The sequence below is a fragment of the Trachurus trachurus genome (genome assembly GCF_905171665.1).
Source record: "Trachurus trachurus genome assembly, chromosome: 10".
In the NCBI taxonomy this organism is placed as follows: Eukaryota; Metazoa; Chordata; class Actinopteri; order Carangiformes; family Carangidae; genus Trachurus; species Trachurus trachurus.
The window spans coordinates 5897667-5918960 of NC_139894.1; the positions used below are offsets into that span (position 1 = coordinate 5897667).

The 21294-nt window shown below is 43.7% G+C and overlaps 1 protein-coding gene across 1 annotated transcript in view; it reads left to right on the forward strand.

Moving 5' to 3' along the window:
• Positions 1-21294, forward strand: part of fgfrl1a (fibroblast growth factor receptor like 1a) — a 94406-nt gene that overhangs the window by 35746 nt on the left and 37366 nt on the right. Inside the window, exon 3 of the mRNA XM_083980688.1 lies at positions 3608-3880. Coding sequence (XP_083836814.1) covers positions 3608-3880 — 273 coding nt within the window. The remainder of the gene's footprint in view (positions 1-3607; positions 3881-21294) is intronic.

Consider the following 21294-nt stretch of genomic DNA (forward strand, 5'->3'; position numbering starts at 1 on the left):
AAGAAATGGCAGCATGAGAGTTAGAGACGAAGGGATGAATGAGCAGAGAGAGGAAAGAAACAGAGGTAGAGCATATAGGGGGAAAGGAGAAGGAGTGAGCTCTCGGGCCCCTGATGAGAAAGCCATACAGCTGAGCGAACACATTACCCCGTCCAAGTGCGAGAGGGAAGGAGGGAAGGAGGGAGGGCAGAGGAGGAGAAAAGGCTTCCCGTGAATACCTCCATGTGACTAATGTCTTTTTCACACATTTCACCTCCATCCATCCATCATTGTGTCCACTTTCTCCCCTCCTGTTAAAACACCACGCTGCTGTGAGAGCAAATACTTGGAAACTACTGTAACTTGCTCGCAATCCCCTTTTCATAATCACCTGTATTTATCCTGCTTTGACTCTCCTCACTCATTCACCTCCTGTATCTACAGCTGCACGCTGGAGGGAATGAATCAAGCGCCTTGTTTTGCTTTGTTTCGGTGACAGCTGGACAATGTTGGCCAGTGATGTGAAGCTTTAAGTCTGACGTCTGAGACCCCGGTGGCTACTCCGACTTATGCTAACTACCTACTTCTTCCTCAAGGAAGGCAAAAGAAAGTAAAAAAGCACATACAGGTGAATGCTGATACTTTCCAGATGGCGAACGTTCACCTTTGGGGTCTATTACATGTGCCCCTATCGCTGAAGCTGAGGCTGAGGAATAACTGCACACAGGAGAGGAAGAGAGGCCACTGGAAACTGAGAAAATTTGCATGAAAACACAAGAAACACCAGTGACCAGAAATGAGCTGTTACAGTTACTGCAGCACGTCAGCACAGCGATGAAAGCCCTGTGTAGAAATGCACGGTGTCTTTCCACTGAGACAGTACAGATTTGTTTTAATTTGCAAGTAGTTACAGGAAGTGTTGAGTTTGTATTGTTTTTATAACTTTAAAAAGAGCCGGGAAAAAAATGAGACTTTGTCCCAAAATACCACTATGACCTATAGCCTAGAAATCTAGATGCACCCTAGCGGCAGCAAATATATTTGCTCCGCAGGTCAGTCTAGAAACGAGCCATGGGAACTCTTTGAGTCTCGAACACCGTTTGTGTTCACCAATCACAGCGCTGTTTAGAGAGTCGTTGGGCGGGCTTAACGCGATGATGACATACTTGCGACGGTGAAAAACAGGAATCGTTTGAATCGGCGTTGGCATCAACTTTAAAAGAATTAAACTTGTCATTTTCTGTAAAAGTTGAGCAAGAAACTGCACTGAAGTCATTCATTTTGAAGAAGGATGTATTAGGTGTTTTGCCGACGGGATATAGGAAAAGTTTAATCTACCGACGTCATCCTGCTCGTTGCTCTGATTAGTCGTAGTGCTAACTATGACCAATTATGACCAAGTATGTATATCAAACAGAGAGAATTAGAAAAAAGGCCCGTTATCTTCTGCATTGCACAGACTTATTCAAAATGAGACATGTTATATTTAATAGGACATTAATCATCATGTGATAGCAGAACTGTAATAATGTTATAATGAGCCACCGGAGAACATCAGGGATGTCTCTGTCTCTGTTGATGACATTGTGCGGACTACATTAGGAGTCTATTAATGCCATATAGCGCTGCAGTGGAAGTCGGGTGATGTCACTGACAGCTGCAGTAGAAATCTAGTGATGTCATTCAGATCTGCCATCTACTCCTCGACTGTGACCACCACCCTTCCCAACTTCTCTTCTTCTCTTTCCCCCGTCTCTTTTTGCACAAACTCCGGCGGCGTCTGCAGCTGTTTTTTTTTGTTGTTTTTTTTGTTTTTTAAAGCCAGTTGTTCACAAGGGCAAGTTAAAGGTCTCCATATGTAATATCTGGCATCGGCCCGGCCTGCGCTCATTCTCTGTGATAAGAAAGTATCAGACAGACCTCAAAAGTTTATATTTAAAGCCAAGTTTACATGTGTTTCTGGCCTTTATCAGGCAGCGTGCGTTCAGATAGATAAGCCTCTATCAGGCACATTGTTAGCATGAAACACCCTTTGTCCTTCCTTTAAAATGTTGAGGCTACAGGACGTGACCTGAAGTTGGTTGTTTTCTGTTGTATTTCCATACAATTGCCTTTTGTAGTTTGTTAGGACACTGTGTACGCTGACATGGTGGCCCATTATGTGTTTTTACTGCTATATTTGGAGGGTATTGTTTTAACCCAAAAGGAGTAATGAGAAGCCAAACACTCCTGTTTGTCTTTCTTTGTCTTGCTCTCCTATTCAACCATATTTTACTCCCTTTCTCTCCTCAGACGTACTCCCTTAAATTCCATCCTCCCTCATCCCCTTCGTTTCCTCCTTTCTTCTCTCCTTGCCTTCCTTCCTCTGTCTTTCCCCCCCCCACCCCCTCAGTCCCTATTCATTTCTCCATCTCCTCTACTACTTCTCCATCTCTCATTAGCTTTCTCACATCCTCTATCCAGTCAGTCAGGCTGCTCCTCCGCCCCTCTTTGTTTTTCTAGTGTGCAGTTTCACGGTAGACCAGCTACTGAGCGGTCAAGGTCACACCTGATTTTATGTCTCAACACGACATCTGAGTTGATATTAAAACTCGCTGCTTGGCTTTGTGTTTGCTCCCAGGGGGTTTTATTGTTGTCTCCGTTGAAATGTCAATGTTTCAGTGAAACCACTATAAGCTTATTACAGTAAAGGTTAAATCATAAACCCTGTGTGTTGTATTTGGGAGGAAATGTGTTGCTTTTGCTACAAACTTAGAGATGGGGTGAATAAGTATATGAGAGGTCATCTTAATCTTAATCTTAAACCTGTTGACATATCTACTTCTATCAAAACGCCTCCATCTCTCAAAGGCATGTAGCCAACCATACTCACTAACCCTTTATTCAATGCCATGGCCCAATGATAAGCATGAAAGTGAAACATTTTTAATATAATAGTAGGTAGATGTTGCTGCTGTAAACCATTTTATGAAAGTAAACATTAAGAATTTCAAAGTTTACCTGCACTCAGGCAGCCTGGTTATTTCCACCTCTTAAAGACAGAGTATAACAGATATATTGAAAACCTATTTGAAATAAGGACCAGGAGAAAAAAAGGTTGAATTTAGATACTTTTATTTTAAACGTATAACCTTTAACCTTTAAAAAGATGTCAACACAACTATGAAAATCAGTCAAATAAATAAACATACTGGTCAATATGCAAATATAGACGTAACGTTTTGATGCTTTGTCATATGACACTGCTGCCGAGGCCCTCTCCATGGTGTGGTGTTTCACCTGTACCAGCTGATGTCGTTGGCTGTGGCTGTTTGACACTGCTGCACTCCAACAGGTGAATTAATTTGTCGTATTACCAGACTTGGGAGAGACGACCTTGTTTGTAGACAACACCGGTCTGACTCTTGTCGGACTTAAAATATCCGAAACACTGCCAAACTGGTGACTGTTGACCTTTCCTCTTTTATCCACAATGTCCTCTTGCGCTGTCACACTCGTCTCCTTTCACTTCAAGCCGTGGTTAAAACAGTTACGATGGCGCAACCAAAGATGACACTGCTAGTGTTCATGTCACTCAACAGGTTGTTGCTAGGTTTAATCAACTCTTCTCTGTCTCCATCTCATCCAGGTCCCCCCAGGGTGTCGGAGCGGGTGGCCCACCGGCAGAGCGTCCGCCTCGGCCGCACCATGAAGCTGCCCTGCCCCGTGGAGGGAGACCCCCCGCCGCTCATCATGTGGACCAAGGACGGACGCAACATCCACAGCGGCTGGACCAGGTTCAGGGTCTTACAGCACGCGCTGCGAATTAAAGAGGTGGAGACCGAAGACGCGGGAACTTACATCTGCAAGGCCACCAACGGCTTCGGCAGCGTGAACATCAACTACACGCTCATCGTCATAGGTAAGATGTGAGGATGCGAAAAACCTTTGAATTCAACGGATGAAACACGAACACACGAAAACAAACACACTTGTTGTATTCAACGGTGTCTCACATTTTTCAAACAAACTCCACCAGACACATGCCTTTTTATTCTGAAGGAGAGACTTGTGATTGCGCAGGAAAATTACACGAGTGTCTTGCTGAAGCAGTGCTAAGCTGTGTATTTTTTTTATTTTGTGACAAGCGTGTTTATGTGTGTGTTTGTCTGATGACAGACTGATAAAAGCAGCCGTCCTCAAGCTCTTTTATTTCTCTCATCCTCTCTTTCCCTCTCTCTCCATTAATTTAAGTCTGCGTTGGGTTTTCTCTACGCTCTTGGCTCTCGTCCTCATCACACATGAGTTTTCAGTCTTTTATTTGTCTTGTCTGTCTTCCCCTGTGGTTTTCCATGCTTGCCTGATCCCATTGATTCTGCTCTGTGAGGTTTTCCAGGATATAATTAGCCAGGTCAGGTTGGAGGGGGGGGGGGGGCATTATACTGTACTAAGGCCCCGCGCAGTGCAGTTCCTCAGACAATTGTCTTTTTTTTTTTTTTTTTTAATGCCGTGTGTGTGTGTGTGTGTATGTGTGTGCGTGTGCGACCACAGTCATTGTGCTTGTGTGTTCCTGTATAATTATGAATGAGGCGTTTGTTAAGGAAGATGCTGTGCGTGTGTTTGTGTGTAGGACATTGCGTCAGTGTAGTGTGGAATGTCACGTTTTTGTGCGCGTCTCAATTTAGATGTCACTATGAAAGAGACATTGTTGTGTTTTGTTCTTTTATTCCCCTTATACCCCTCCCACCCCTCCTCTCCCCCTTCCTCACCTCCCTACAGTACATTATCATCTTTCAGTTCCAGTCCAGACTCGGTTGTCAGTGTGTCTGGTCGTGTGTTTGTCTTAGTTGTAGAAACAGTTGTGTTGTTATGTGGTGTGGACTTCAGTCTGTGACCCTGTGGACCGTGGACGGCCTTCCTGCTCACATGCAGGTGTGTGTGTGTGTGTGTGTGTGTGTGTTCCTGACTATACTGGGACTCAAATAGCTGCTTCCCACAACTCTCATTCATGTAAACAAAATACCTGGAGCGAGGACATGTGTGTGTGTGTGTGTCTGCTAAGAGCGTCTCCACACCCCGATCTGTGTGCGCTCATTCCCCTTCATTTAGGCACATGCCACTCTGTGTCTGTCTGTGTGTGTGTGTGTCTGTATGTGTGTGTGTGTGTGTCAGGTTTCAGTCAGTAGAGCAGATGCCAACAGGAAGATTAAGGCTGCGCTGCCTTCCAGAGAATCTGACTGAAGCATCTCTCTCCGCTCGCCATCGGCGCTTCAAAGACCGGCACGAGTGAAATGCTCCAGATACGGATACAGTATCAGCAGCCGATATTCACTCCATCTTCATTATTGATGATAATGATGATGATGATGAAGCTCTGATTTAAATTCAATATTGTGCCCAAGCTGACAATGGAACAAGTGTTTTAAATCAAAATGGGAATGTTGCTGAAGGTACTGCAGGCAGAAAAACGTCATTATGTTGTGCATCGTTGATAAAGTTGCGTATTTGCACCTTTTTGTATTTCTTCACATTTTGTTTAGATGCAATAACATATCATTGTCAACCTGCAGAAGTCAGAGGTCTCTTGTTTTTTCCATGCAGTCAGATTCTTCTCAGATTTTGCATGGGTCCAGGGGTCATTTGCAAATACATGTTGTATCCTACAATAATTTAGCACATTGTTAGTAAATGATATCCTTTTATCCTCCGGTAATTATTATCGGCATGGGATCCAGAGCTGTATCGGTCTTGACCTGAACTTCAAAGGCAGGCTGGCATACAGAGGGCAGCGGGGCAGGGGGGGCAACAGCTGCTGCTGAGGTCATCCATGCAGACAGCTGCTGCTTCTCTCCCTCACTCACTCACTCACGGACTTACTCTCTCGCTCTCTCTCTCATTCACTGTTCATTTCATTTCACACAACTTTGCCTGCTAATTCATCTCATTGGACACTGAAGATCAGGCTTTTCCAAAAAAAAAAAAAACTATTTCAACCACATGTGCTAAGTAGCAGTTTAGTTTAGTTTTCTCCTGGGGGCAGACAGTCAAATCTACACATGCAGACTTAAAGAGAGGGTTTATCGAATCTTTGCAGGATGTAATTGATGAATGTATTTGTGCATCCCCTGCACTAGGTGCCTCAAAGTGAAACGTACTGTACAGTTCAGCTGTTGTGGAGCATTTAGTCGTGTCACACAGTCTTCCTCAGATTGGATATTTCCCAGTTTTTTTTCTACGAACTCTCCAAGAAGCAACGACTTTTAAAAAGACTTCAAAAAAAAAAGACTTTAAAAAGTCCAACACAGATGAGAAATCCTTCAAGCGCATGCATGACAACTGGGAGAAGGGACCGGATTGATTATAAGAGCATTTAGGGAAAATGTAATGATGAGGAAACCAAATGTGCATGAGTCTGAGCACGAAACGACACCGATTCTGGGCAAGATTTTCCCCCTTGAAATGAATTAACTGAAGCCAAATTATTTACGAAAGATGTTTTTTTTTTTTTTTACACATGGTGACACGGTGTTTACTACATATATCACCCCCACTATGTCATTCTCAAACGAGCTTCAAGAAAGCTGCCAGCAGCTGACGAACGTTCAAAAGCAAAGTTCACATGCTGCACGAGCACAAGAGGCTGCATCACTACATTCCTAGATTGCACAAATTGTACCCAGAGATACTTTGTGCTCCACCAGGTTAACCTTCAAAGATGACCCCTCCCCTCCTCCTTTCTGTAATTCAAGCCAGGAATCATGCCACAGCATCTCCTTGGAGAGGCAGTTAGTGTGGAAAGCAGTGTTTTCATAGCTGGGACAATCTGCATAGGCAATGATGTCCAAAGCATGAGGGCATGGCTGCATGTATGGCTGCAGTGGATGACGGCCTCGTCCTCGTGTGATCGTTATGAGATGGAAATGAGGAGTTTTTTTTGTGCTGTGATTTTGTTTTTCTCTGCTCTGCTTGGTTCGGTGTTTTCCTCCCTCTCCCCTGTTTTGCCGTGCCTCTTCACTTCCTCCCCATCTTGCCTCCGTCTCTCCACCGCTTTCATCTCCGCTCCTCTCTTGTGTGGTCCTGCGGTAATTATTCTATGACCGCTCCGTTTCACAGTAATGAGCCCACACACCTGCGGCTTATTGTCTTTCGCTCTCACTTTCTAACCCAAAGTATCTTTGACACCTTTTTCCTATTAACACTCAATCCCGGGCGCTCATTCCTCCCCTCCTCGCTCGTCCGGTTCATTTTTCCCCCCCCGACCGACCGCGTTTTAATTTGTATCAATATTTTCACAGTTTCCCGTTTTTCAAGGGCGTAATAGCATTTGATTGCCATAAAACATCCACTGTACTGCTGCCCAGCGGTTGGAAGTGATGGAGAGGCGTTTTGTGAAGGCTTTTTGTTAGCGGGGGGAAATTAGTGGATTCCTTGAAGTATTTGTTCTTTTATTGTGTGTGGGTTGGCAAATGTTTGCAAGAGTAAATATGAGTCTCTCTCTCTGTGTGTGCATGTGTGTGTGTGTGCTTGTTTAGCTGAGGGTTTGTGTACATTTGTACGTATGCGTTGGTGTGCACCGATTTATGGGACCACCAGTAAAGTGAAACTGAGAGAGATATTTTCGTTCTGCTCGAAAAAACTCAGCGTCCTTCAACGACTGAACTGCAGGAAGCTCTTATTTCTTCCTCCACTTCTCCTTCTTGATCTCTCTCTCTCTCTCTCTCTCTCTCTCTGCTGTCTGTCTTTCCAACTCACTTGTATGAAATTCTGAAATTGTTTCCCGCCTCGCAGATGAATGATTGAAAATTTATAGCTCAGACCAGATGTGATGACAATGGGAGTGTGTCTGGAGCAGAGTCGGGAAGCCGTGCGTAAGAGGGAAGGAAGCGGTTTGGAGGTGCATGTGCTATGTGCTATGTTGCTGCGTGAACATCAGTGTGTTTGAATGAGTGTGTGTGTGTATATTTTTTTGCATTTGTGTTTGGTTTTAGTGAATGTAGATGTAAAAATGTGTTTGTTTTTTTTAGTTTTGATGGTCATATTCATCACTGCAGGTCCAGTCATAAGTGACTGATGTGCTTATTTGTGGTGCTTTGGGTGTTTCAACCATCGCTGCTGACATCTGGTCATAATTGAAGAACAATGAGGAACGAGAGGCAAAGAAACAAACACAGACATAACGAATGTTTGAGTAAATGAGCTCGTACGTGATTAATGCTCATCAAGCGGCAGATATATAATGAATGTTGAAAGAAGAAAAATGAAGGCGCGAGATGAAACGTGACAAATGGAAAATAAACCCGGAGCAGAACTTGGAGCAGAAAAAAAAAAAAAAAAAAGGATTCTGTTGAACATTTTCTAAAATAAAGCGTTGTGATTTGGTGCCAGGATTAGTTCACTAACGCTGCTAAACTCAACAAAAATAAATGACCACTTAATACACACTGACACCCTGACGTCACACGGCTCGGCCCCGGACGTCTCGCTGATTCAGTTTGATGTTGCATGCAGACTAAATCATTTCAATCGTTGCTTCATTCTACTTTTATTTCACACTGAGCAGCATCCAGTTCTTCTGAAGTGATTTGTGCTCCTCCATTCAGGTTTTTTCCCCTTCCATTGAACTGTATTGCATGTGTGTGTGAGACTTGCAGCTGTCTTCCGGGCCAGAAACTAACACATCAGATCAGGTTGCAGACCCACATCTTCTCTCTATCCCTCAGTTCCTCCGTCCTGATACCTCCTCTGTTTTCGTGTTCTCAGGTTTCCCCCCGTTTTTTAATTGAGAGATATCTGGTGCCTCATCTGGAGAGGATGTAGAGGTGGCCAAGGTTTGCCGTCTAATTAGTATGAGTCATACGCACACACACACACACACAGAAGAAATGAATGAGTGTGTGTGATTGCACCGGGTCTTAAAAAACAATCTCAAATAACCGCCGTCTCTTTCTTCCACGCACACACTCACCCACCTTCTTACAGACACACTCGGGCAGCTGTGCCCTATAGTGTCTTGCTGAGGTTTTTCTGAGTGTGTGTTGTTGAGAGTGTGTTGTGGATTTAATGTTTCTTCTGCTCAGGTTACACACGCAGCAGTTTTCCTTTTTCTTTTTTTTCACTAATGGCAGAAAAATGCATGGAGGAAACCTGGAGCTGCAGCTCGCTGGTTTGGAGAAGCCGCTCGGTTGGTGTTCACTTGAGGGTTTGAGGCCTCGCAGGGGATTTTTTTTTTGTCAGGGCGGTCTCAATCCTGATTTACAGAACATGAAAAAGATGTTATTTTAATGTGGAGCCCAGAAATCATCGAGTGGTTAAGTCCCCCTCCTCGTGAACTGTATTGCTGCTTCTACTCCCGACCAGAAGTTTCCCTCATGTGTCTCCCTTTGTTTCTTTTTTTATGCCACTTGGATGAAGAAATGTTGCATTTAGCCTTTAACCTTTTAATTGGCCTTTGTGTAGCAGTCATTAATTAATTGTAAACTGTAGTGAAACTAGATGAATATGAATTATCTACTTTAAATGTTGTAATTGCTGCATGACTGGTCAGATCATACAGATCTCTATTAGGTCTGCACGAATGTCCGATGTGCGATGACACTGTTCAGTATTGCAATGACGATATGACTTGTGAGAAATAAGCAAATATTCAGGTGTGCATATTAACTGTACAGTTCCTGTGTCTTTCTGAAAACGACTCAATACGCTGTAGTGAAGACGCCAGGCCTGAAGTGGCGCTGCAACACTGCCACGCAAATACAACACAAACAGAGAAGAACAAACTTTGTAATCCAAGTAAACACAAGAAGTCGCTCCAGTACAAATATGCTGTTTGATGCCGAGTGGACGCGTTTCAGTCGCGGTATCTGAGGGACCTGATGGAAGTCCGCCATTGTTGTTGTTGTTGTTATGTTACGTTACGTTACGTTATGTGTAGCGGTGTAGCTCAGGTTACAGGCATGAGGTGTATGAGAGTGAAGGCATGGCGCCTGTAAATAAAACGTAGCGACTTGTCTATCCTGCATGTTGACATCACAATGATGATGAAAATAAGATTAATCGGACAGACCTAATCTCCATTATTTATTTGTTAAAGGGATAGTTCACCCAAAATTCAAATTTCACTCATTTTCTACTCACCCTCATCTCGACTGAGGGCTGGGAGAAGTTTCAGAGTCCTCCGTGCCTTCTCTGAGTTACAGGGGGGATCGCCGCAGCACTGCATTGAATTTTGGGTGAACTATCCCTTTAACTTGTGCAAAAAATGAATTTTAGCGTTTCCGTTTAGACTGTGTTTCTGTCACAGTCCCTCCTCGTGGCTCTGTATCAGATCTGTTCATATCGGTCTTCCTGCTGTAACAACACACCACCCTTACAGCGAGGTAGACAAAGCTGTTCCTCCGGAAATCAGGGTGGCACTGTAGCGAACAGACATGTAAACATGCTGGTGTGTGTGTGTGTGTGTGAATGTGTGTATATGAAATAGCATCGGGGGGACAGTCAAGTCGAATGGAGTCGAGTTTCAAAAGCAGTTTTCCGCCTTGTTGTTGAGTCCAGCAGAGACAAATACAAACAGATGCACAAAGATATAGGTACTGTATCTTTTTGTGCCTGTATCAACAAGACCGGACAGGAGGAAAAAAACGCACATACATACACACCTCACTGACAGATGGGAACAAAATACAGATGCGCGCACACACATACACAGGATCGCACGCTCCTCAGGGGCCCTGGCCTCCATTTCACGGCTGTCTGTCCCACATCCTTTCGTTCTGCCTCGTTTCACTTCCAGCAAAGACACGGAAAGAAGATGGACTGGACGGAGAGAGACAGAGAAAAGCAAAGAGTAAAGCTTTCCTGGCTTCAGTCTGAAGACGTCAACAAGTCTGGATTGGAAGACACAAAAGAACAAAAACAACACAAAAAAAAAAAGGAAAAGAAAGTTTGAATAATCCATCTCCTAACAGGATGAGGTGTCACTTGAATTCAAAACACTGTCAGAGTGAAGCGAGTTGTATCTACTTAATCTCCCGAAACTCAAACTTCATTAACAGAGTGACCAAAGAAAACACTTCACAGCGCCTCCCACACTGAGTGACCGATAGGTGGTCTGTTGAAAGTGCAGCACAACACTGAGCAACATGGAAAAACAATGGCTGTGGTGACACACACACACACACACACACACACACACACACACACACACACACACACGCACGTTTCTTTTCATCCTGATTGAAGATTTCAGGTCAAGTGTTTACACAGAGCTGTGATTTAATACGTCTCCTGTTTACACGTGGCAAAGCAACAGCTGTGTGATGTCACACGTACGTCTCCACGCATTTACATCAAGATGGAGCCAGAAAGTAATCAGATTACATCCTTTACATGGTGCCGTTTTTCTGCTCATGTCATAAAAAGTATCCCTCTGCAACTGATTTCTTTTGTTTTTTGTTTTTTTTGTTTTGGCTTTTGACCCAGTCGTAATCAGCTCTTTAAAGGGAAACTTCAGTTTTTTTCAACCTGGGCCCTGTTTTCATATGTTTTTCTGAATATGTGAGTGATGGATAATACTTTTATTGAGGTGGCTCCAGTATTGAGCCGGGCAGGCAGCCTGCAGCCCAGCTAACGCTCTTCAACCGGGCAAGTGGCTCCCGTCAAAGTTCGCCCTATAAACGGGCATTTTTTTCACACTGACAGACTCAGATAGTTACAATGAGTGTCCCACAACATACTAGAAAGGAGAAATGAACGTACCGGTATGTCTCTACCTTTAGCTGGAGGTCTCTGTTTGTTGTGATCTGTGTCCAAATCTCACCACGCTAGAAATCCCGCGATAACTCGCTGCAAAACACTGGTGGGGAAACTGTTACCTAACTGAGCATTTCCAAATTGTAGCAACAAAATGTTGGGCTGCTCTTCGTGCAGCTTTCACAGAGCTTTCACAAGTTAGGGCTAACAGTTAGCTGTGCTACAAATGGATGCTAACACTCTTGTCGATGCCGTGCCGACCACAGGGTCTGCTGTGAGCTACTGCCGGTCAAAGAAGATACGTGCTAAAGGTAGAGACTATTACGTTCATTTCTCCTTTCTAGTATGTTGTGGGACACTCATTGTAACTATCTGAGCCTGTCAGTGTGAAAAAAATGCACGTTTATAGGGCGAACTTTGACGGGAGCCACTTGCCCGGTTGAAGAGCGTTAGCTGGGCTGCAGGCTGCCTGCCCGGCTCAATACTGGCGCCACCTCAATAATTGTATTATTCATCACTCACGTATACAGAAAAACATACGAAAACAGGGCCCAGGTTGAAAAAAAAAACGAAGTTTCCCTTTAAGGCTCCATGTTAACACACCTATTGTGGGAAACACAGCACATATTGGACATTGTTAAAGCACATCACTCTTATTACACAGAACAAGGATGGTTACGGTCATAATAACCATCATAACCATCTACATCATCTCTCTTTTTCCAGCTGTCTCTCTCTCTCTCTCTCTGTCTCATGCTCCTTCTACTCCACCAGCTGATAGAAGCCATCTTTACTTTCAAGCATCTTTCAGCTCCTCGTTCCTCCTCCTATCTGCCTTCATACTCAATTTACATCTGTATGTGTGTGTGTGTGTGCGTGCATGTGAGTGAGTAAGTGCGTATGGACTGCATCTACCGATTTTACGCCAAGTCACGCTCTCATAGACCCCTAATGGGTCCTAAATACCCTCTGCTAGCTTTGACTTCAGTTCTCCGTTCGAGATGCCATCTATCAGTCAGCAAGATTTTTTTTTTTTTTCCCTTTTTCCGAGGCTCCAACAGCGAGTTAAGAGGAAATCCACCACAAAACAGAAGTGATGTATGCATATTTTAAGCCCTGTATGGAGAGAGAGTTTCATTGCTACCGTCTCATTACATCTTGAAATCTCTTCAGCTCGCCTCCCTGAATTCCTTCTCACAAATCTTCCAGCTCCTCTCTCTCACTCGAGTGTGCTGTCATGCTCCGTTTATGCTGAGTCAAATCTACTGTGAATTCACAGCAGAGAGAGACCAGGGAACACCTTTTGAGGTCTGCTTCCACTTTTTCTCACTTTTTGGCACATCTCGGTGTAATGATTTTCGATCAATCAACAAAGATAGACGTGGAAGCATCAACAAATTACATGGATCAATTCTTGGTTTTATCAGGACTTCACCCTGCTACCTACCTACCTACCTACCTACCTACCTACCTACCTACCTACCTACCTACCTACCTACCTACCTACCTACCTACCTACCTACCTACCTACCTACAGTACCTACCCACTCGCTGTGTCTCTTCCTCCACTTCCATCCTTTTGTAAATTCAGTTTCAGGGTGGAATTTGCCTCTAACTTAATCTGCCAGCTGTTCACAAACGTGTTTTCACTCTGGGTTTCCACAGCAACTCTCCCATAGCTAATATGAGGTGTAACTTTACTTCTCTGTGTGTGTTTTGGCAAAGTGGGCATCCTTAGAGGAGTAACAAAAAAAAAAAATCTAAGTATAATAAGAAACAAATGTAGCAGAATTTAACACGGGTCATTTAGTGCACTATTACTCACCTCAATCATGAGGTACACTCTGTCCCCAAAAATACAAGTTACACTATGTGAAACTGTATATTTGGGGAAATATGTGGGCTACTTTAAAGTGTCTTTGTTCCGCAGTTTGTTTTTTTTTATTTAAAGGTTTAAGGATCAGGGACATTGCACATTAATAAAAACATTTAAACAAATGTAAACATGCCAGAATTAGCCAAAGGCTATTTTGCATCTGTTGTCCTATTGTCCTGTTGTTTAATGTAATTAAGACCAATCTCCTCAGTAACCGAAGGACGGGAGAAGGGGGGGAGTGAAAGAGAAGTGGAGGTAGAAGTAAATGGGGTTGAGAATAAAATGGTTGAATGCCCAAGGTTTGAACCTCAATACTTTTTTTTGGCAGGGACATTGTTCCTTATTTGTAGATTATTTGGCTCTTTTATGTATCTGTGTAATTAAACAGCATTTAATCACACAGGATTCATGTAGTAGAATCACTTTGTCTCTTTTTTCTTAATGCGAGTAAGAAACTGAGTGAGTAAACATGCGAGGTAACAATGAAGCTGGGAAACTTTAGAGACATGTGAAAGGCCTGATGAAATCCTCTCAAGGAGACACGCACTGTTCTTAAAGTGGGTGCTTATGGGAGATGTCCTGCCCCCCCCTCCTCACTTAACAACCCCCCCACCACATCCTCACAACCCCACCCCACCTCCGACTGAAAGGAAACGAGGTGCTTCAGCGTCCTTCTCCACATAGCTCCCGGTTCCCTCACACGCAACAACGACTCCGCGTTCTCACGACAGAGGCTTTAACCTCTCCAAAAACCTCATCAATGCAAACACTCACTGGCGCGTACACAAAAACACAAACACCGCAGGAATGATTGGGAGTATGAGGACGAGGTGGAGGAGGGGGGGCAAGAACAGGCAAGAAACAGAGAAGAGGAGGGATTAAGAAAGGAGGAGGGAGAGGCAGGCAGCACGACAGATGGAGGGATAGAGTCAAAAACTTCATCAAAACCACAATCACCAAGAGGAACAGAGACCGATGGCTTGAGATTAAAGTGAATTAAAATGCTGATACTGATACTGATACATCAGCCACGGTGCATTTGAAATATGCTCATTGGATGACACGGATAAATGAATCAATACATGACGACACTAAACAGTTTTGTTTGCTCCGTTCCAGCACAGTATTTCATCAGCTGAAGTTTCTGTGGTTGTTGATCAAGTCCGACATAGTGACCAGTCCGACTCCGATACATGAGCAGAAGTCTGGTTGCTCACACCAATACAGACACTTAAACTTAAAGGGATAGTTCAAGATTTTGGCAAATTGGCCCATTGCCATAATCCCTATAGTCATAGCAGTAGGTTCGTTACCTTTAATTGTCGGTGCAAGCTATTTTTAGAACGGCGGAGCAGAGCCGCAAGCTGCTCAGAGATATGCTACGGAGGCTAATGGGATTTCTTGGTTTCCCTCATCAAACTCATCAAATACACAATCCAACAACTCCAAAACGCTCTGGTGGACAAGTTGTGACCTGCACATTCACCACGCTATGAGATAATAACAGAACGTTACGAGACAAAGTTGTTTTAGAGGTAAATTCATGCAAAACCGCTGATGCACGTTCCCTTCAGGGCCATTTTCTGAATTTGCCCCGAAAACAACTCTGTCTGGTAACGTTGTGTTATTATCTCATAGCGTGGTGAATGTGCAGGTCACAACTTGTCCACCAGAGCGTTTTGGAGTTGTTGGATTGTGTATTTGATGAGTTTGATGAGGGAAACCAAGAAATCCCATGAGCCTCCGTAGCGTAGCTCTGAGCAGCTCACGGCTCTGCTCCGCCGTTACACCGACAATTAAAGGTAACGAACCTACTGCTATGACTATAGGGATTATGGCAGTGGGCCAATTTGCCAAAATGTTGAACTATCCCTTTAAACACACGCCCCGCTGACCAATAGTAGAAATATGATCAGTCTGGACTCTCAAAGTGACCACCTCATAGTCTTCTGTGCACTGACAAACAGATAGATACATAAAGAAGATTGAAGAGGAGATTTGACATTGATAGAAAGATTGAGAAGGAAGGAAGGAAGGAAGGAAGGAAGGAAGGAAGGAAGGAAGGAAGGAAGGAAGGAAGAGAGTGAGTGCAAACGACTGAGCGTGAGTATTCGTCTCTGATCACAGCAGTTAGCAGGGGAGCCATGCACTTCTCAATAGACAGCTTAGTGGCCATTATACGGTCTGGAGGATTAGTCCTGTTCACTATTGTTACCCTCAGGAGGTACCAGCACACACACACACACACACACACGTACACACACACACACACACACACACACACACACACACACACACACACACACACACACACACACACACACACACACACACACACACACACACACACACACACACACAAATACACACATACACCGTTTCTTCCCATTCGTTTCTGTAACATTTTAACATCTATTTGACACACTAGTCTTTTTAATGTATGTATTAACGTCTCTATTACAGACATAAACCAATGCACCCATAACTTTAACACCAAAAACAGACCCAGATGCAGCCCCCCTCACCCCCCCCTCCACCCTCTCTCTCTCTCTCTATAATAGGCCCGTCTATTGACAGAGCTGCTTGTTCGCTGAAGGAGTCTTTTCTCATTAGGGCTGGGATTTTGTCGCTGGCCCTGCAGGCTCCATTGTCCCACTCAGAGCGGGTTATTAGGCCTCCAACCCCCCCGCTGAATAGACCTGAGAGGAGTGGAGAGCCTGCGAAGGGCAGAACAGGGTCTGGCAATTAGCAAAGACATGTTTGAAGAGAGGAGGGAGAGAAAAAGAATGGAGGAATCAAGGAGAAAGAGAGAGCGGACCTGCGCTACAAAAAGGCTTCTTTTGAAGTTTTAGAAACTTTTGTCTGCTTTTTTGCTGCTTCACTCTTGCGCCGTCATCAAAGCCAAAGACTGGTTCTTCTGCACGCAACCTCCCTCCCTCCCTCCCTCCCTCCCTCCTCTTCCCTCTGCCTCCTTTCTTTTCTCTCCCGTTCTCCTCTCATTCGTTACTCTTCTCCCCGAGAATGCATTTGTGTCAGCGCTGAAAAGCCCTGTATCTTCTGCAGCCGCTTTGATGTCTTAATGACGACGTGAAGAGCGAATTATGTTCACAGACTCTCCCACCCACCCCCTCCTCCTCCTCCTCCTCCTCCCTCCTTCACTCTCCCTTTTGTCGCTCTTCAGATTCCTGCAGTTGCATCTTTTCCAATCTCATCATCACACTGACAACGAGCAGGCGGGATGCAGTGGAAGAAAAAAAAAAAAAAAAAAAAAACGCTCGCGCTCAGAGGGACGATAAAAAAGCAGCAGGCATGGAAAAACTTGTTTCACTTTATCAAAAGGTTTATCACAGTTTCAGCCATGTATCCCAAAGCCAATGTTTTATCTGGGATTGATAAGCCTTGTTGCCTATTCAGTGTTTTCTTGTCACAGGGTCGCAGGAGGCGGGTAGACTAAACTGGTTTTCACGACCATATCTCAGCCTCAGGAAGTCTGATAAAAAATAAAAAAAAGCTTTATCGCTTGAATTTCTAAACATTTAACATACCTGAGGAGAAAGAGGCGGACAAAGACTAATGATTACATAAAATGTCTGCAGACAGAAACATCTAAATTACATGTAATTTATATATAATGCAGATGTATTTCAAAAGAAAAAAGACGAGATGTGTAAAACAAGAAATGAGCTCTAACAGACTGGTTTTGTTCCAGGCCATCAGGTGTGTGTGTGTGTGTGCATGTGCTTACTTGCATAATATCGCATTCCTCCGCCTTATATTTCACATAAATGCATGCACAATATGTTTTTGCTGTGTTGTGGAGATGAGGTGTGTGTGTGTGTGTGTGTGTGCAGTATTCCCCGTGGTTCTTAGGCAAACACAGCGATGGATCTGCGGCGCCTCTGCTATCAGCCTGAAGTTTGATCAGTGTGACAGCATGCTGAAAACTGATACACACGCACACACAGACACACACACACACACTCTCTGTGGCCATGACCATAATCTCTTCATTACATTCCTCTGTTCTCACTCCATTTTACATTTGTGTGTATGTGTGTATACTTTATTTTTAGAGCTTTATTTATCTTTTTGTGTCTAAACGTCAACATTTCCAGCTGATTATTTCATTCTGTGTTCTTTTCTGTGAGGGTCTTTCTATATCTAACACACTGACTTCAACGCCTTTTAAATCCCTTTCAGTTCCTGAGGTTTTTGGGGCTGTTACATGATTTTTACCCGCTTTCATTCATGGCAAACACCCTAAGACAATTTTTTTTTTTTTTGTATGCAAGTGTTGCTTTGATCGGAGTTTGGGATTTGGGAACGCTTCATGCCAACATTTGTCAGATTTTAAGCCGCCGTGACAAGCCGAGTGTGTCCTTTTCGGGTCTCTCTGTCTGCTGTAACTCCACTTGGCCAGGAGACCAAAGCTCTCACAATACTAAAAAAAACTAATAACTAAATAACTAAGTCCAGTTGCTTTCGATTTAACCTCCTTTGAAAGACTCTTCTTTTGCTTTCCCCACGGCTCAGAATCCAGCAAAGTCAGTGCAGCAATGGATGAAATGTACAGTACAGGCAAGGCAAGGCAATTTTATTTGTATAGCCCGTTTTTACAAACAGTTTGTCTCAAAGGGCTTCACATTGCGTCATAACAACATCCTCTGTCCTTAGACCCTCACATCGACTGAGGAAAAACTCCATGGAAAAACCCTTTTAACAGGGAAAAATCGGAGAAACCTCAGGGTGAGCAACAGAGGAGGGATCCCTCACCCAGGACGGACAGACTTGCAATACTGTAGATACAGGTGTTTGTTAAGAGCCCAGAATCTCATTGACTTTTTATACACAGACACTAATTACAAGCAATCAAGTTACAGGCGTGGACAGTTACCCTGAGTAGCCATTTAAACCTGTCTGTGTCAATCTGTGTGTTTATTATCAGGGTAAAACTTTTAGGGTATGTACACTTTTGATCAGGGCCATTTTGGTGTTTGCACTAATCATTATAGGATTCAAAAAGATCAAACACAATCGTGTGATAATAATAAATGGCTTCGCCCAGCCACTAACTCTGAATAAAAAAAGTTTTGTTGCATTATCAATTATATTTTCTGAAATGTAGTCAGTATTTCACAAATTCTGCCAGGGTATGTCAACTTTTGAGCACAACTGTGTATATACTTGTTTGTTGTTGGATGTATTTTGTCTTTGATGAACTGTACATGACCTTGTGTTGGGAGGATTTTCATGTGACAGCACTGCAGCAATGTGTGTTGCTTATTCAGTCAAGGACACAACCACCACATGGATAAGCTTCCTGATTCATTGTTTTTACCCAGTTACCGAGTCTAAACTTGGAGTAGGCATGAAAAACTGCAAAATCATCTGCCTCGCTGAAATGTTCTCTAGCAAATCACTGACTGTTGGAGGTGAGTAAGCGCCGAGGGAGCATCCCCGCTGAGTGATGATTAAAAAAAAAAAAAAAAGTTGCATTATTGTTCATCCAAAAACAGCTCTGAGTAACACAAACGAGTGTTGAACAAAGCAGGCGTCGTGGGTGAGTCATGTTGAAACGTCGCCCAGCGGGGGCATCATGATGAGCGGGTTAGTTTTACATTGTTGTAAATAGTTGTTCATCAAAGACGGCCTGTCAGCATGTAGCCTCGCACAGCAGAGTGTGCCAGCATCTTTGAAGTTAAACAGTACAGCCGCATACTCTCAACACACACACACACACACACACATACATGCAAACTCACACTCGCACACTCGACACTTGAAAACATACACAAGGGCATGTAAGTGCATGCTGGCACACTTGTGAGCATGCATGCAGATCCATGCAGAAACAATCAATACATGCAAGCTTGTGTGAGACAAACGAGTTCATGCACATGCTTGTGGACATGCATATGACATGACATACTATACTCACACTAAAAGAGCTGCAGGAGTTGCTTTAAAGTGCAACTTGTTTGGAGGCGTCTCTCTTACATTCCTGCAGGGATCACAGAGGAGTTCAGCACTGAGCAGCGAGCAAAGCTGCAGCAAGCAGAGGAGAGTCACAGAGAAGCCATTAATGATTTATTGTTAAAGAATTTATAGTTTTTAGACAAGCTTTCCTAAGAATATTGGACGGGTGCTAACTGTATTAGGCTCCTTCAAGAGGAGCAGTACACAATGTAAACCAGAAGTAGCAGATGCATGCTGACAATCTGCTCTGCACCTACAGTAAGAGTGCATTCACATAAATAGCAGTAACTGTATGAGCAAGAAGCACTTTGTCTTATTTGTGCAGAAACTTAACTTAAGTAGTTGTTATCTTTAATAGATGATAAATCAGATAACTGTGGAGAACACCATTAGAAATCATAGAAATGTTCTCTCTTCATGTCTTCTCCACCTCGTGTGGCCTCGGCTGCCGTGATCACACCTTTTTTTTTTTTTAATTCAGGAATCTAAGATGAGAAAGAGGTCAAACGGGGAGAAAACTACTAAACTACTAATGAGTAGCTCTTTAACCGGAGTATAATGTGATACGGGGAAGAGCAGGGTGGGCGCGAGGGAGAGAATGATTGAGAGTTCAAAGCGCTGAGCCGAGGACGGCGGTGTGCGTTTCAAAGGCGGCGCGTGGCGATGGATGTGAGCGATTCATTAATTCAGCAAGGCAAAGCGCTGCCTTGATGTTTACTAGAGTTACACATTCAGCAGCTCGACGTACACACACACACACACACACAAACTCAGACAGTGTGTGACTTGATGGGACGACAAGATAGTGTCCTCACATTAAGGCAGATGTGCACATAAATACATTCAGATGAATTTACACACGTGCAGGAACAAGTACACATGTGCAAATGTATTCAGACACACACAAGCACACTCACTGACATTGAAATACATAGATGAAAGTACAGGAACAAATTACACTGAATAAACATAAACCCACATACACAATACACACTTACTTTATGCATAAATACATGCTCGTGTATTCAATAACAAAGACATACCGGTATTTATACAACAGTTCTGTTCATTAAATCACAGTTTTGTTACAGGCTGGAGCTCTTTAAAAGTGCCATGAAGATTTATTCGTCTGTATTTTGACCAAACACGTTTGCTTTGTAAGACAACAGGGCCGTTTTAAAATGATATAAGGAGGCCATAAACACATTAGCAAGTCATTTCACCATCCATCATCCTGAAGGAATAACAGCAACGTTTCTGCCTCCACGGGAGCAGTGGACCATCACACGAGAGGGGCAGAGAGGCAATACTTAAATGAAGGGACATCATCTATTTTAGGAATAAGACAGAGTTTTGTTTTTTTTAATAAGCCAGGATGGTTTGAGTTGTATTGTAGCCAGAGTGTTGTTTTAACCCTCCTGTTGTCTGTTCCCTTCCTCCATCCTTCCTTCATTCTTTCCTTCCTTTCTCCCTTCCTTCTTTCCACAATCCCTTTTCCCTTCCTTCCTTCCTTCCTTCCTTCCTTCCTTCCTTCCTTCCTTCCTTCCTTCCTTCCTTCCTTCCTTCCTTCCTTCCTTCCTTCCTTCCTTCCTTCCTTCCCTTCGTCCTTACTTCTTCTTCCTTCCTCTTTTGATCCAATTGACCTGATCTGTTCCCTACCTCCATCTTTCTTTCCCTTCCTTCCTTCCTTCCTTCCTTCCTTCCTTCCTTCCTTCCTTCCTTCCTTCCTTCCTTCC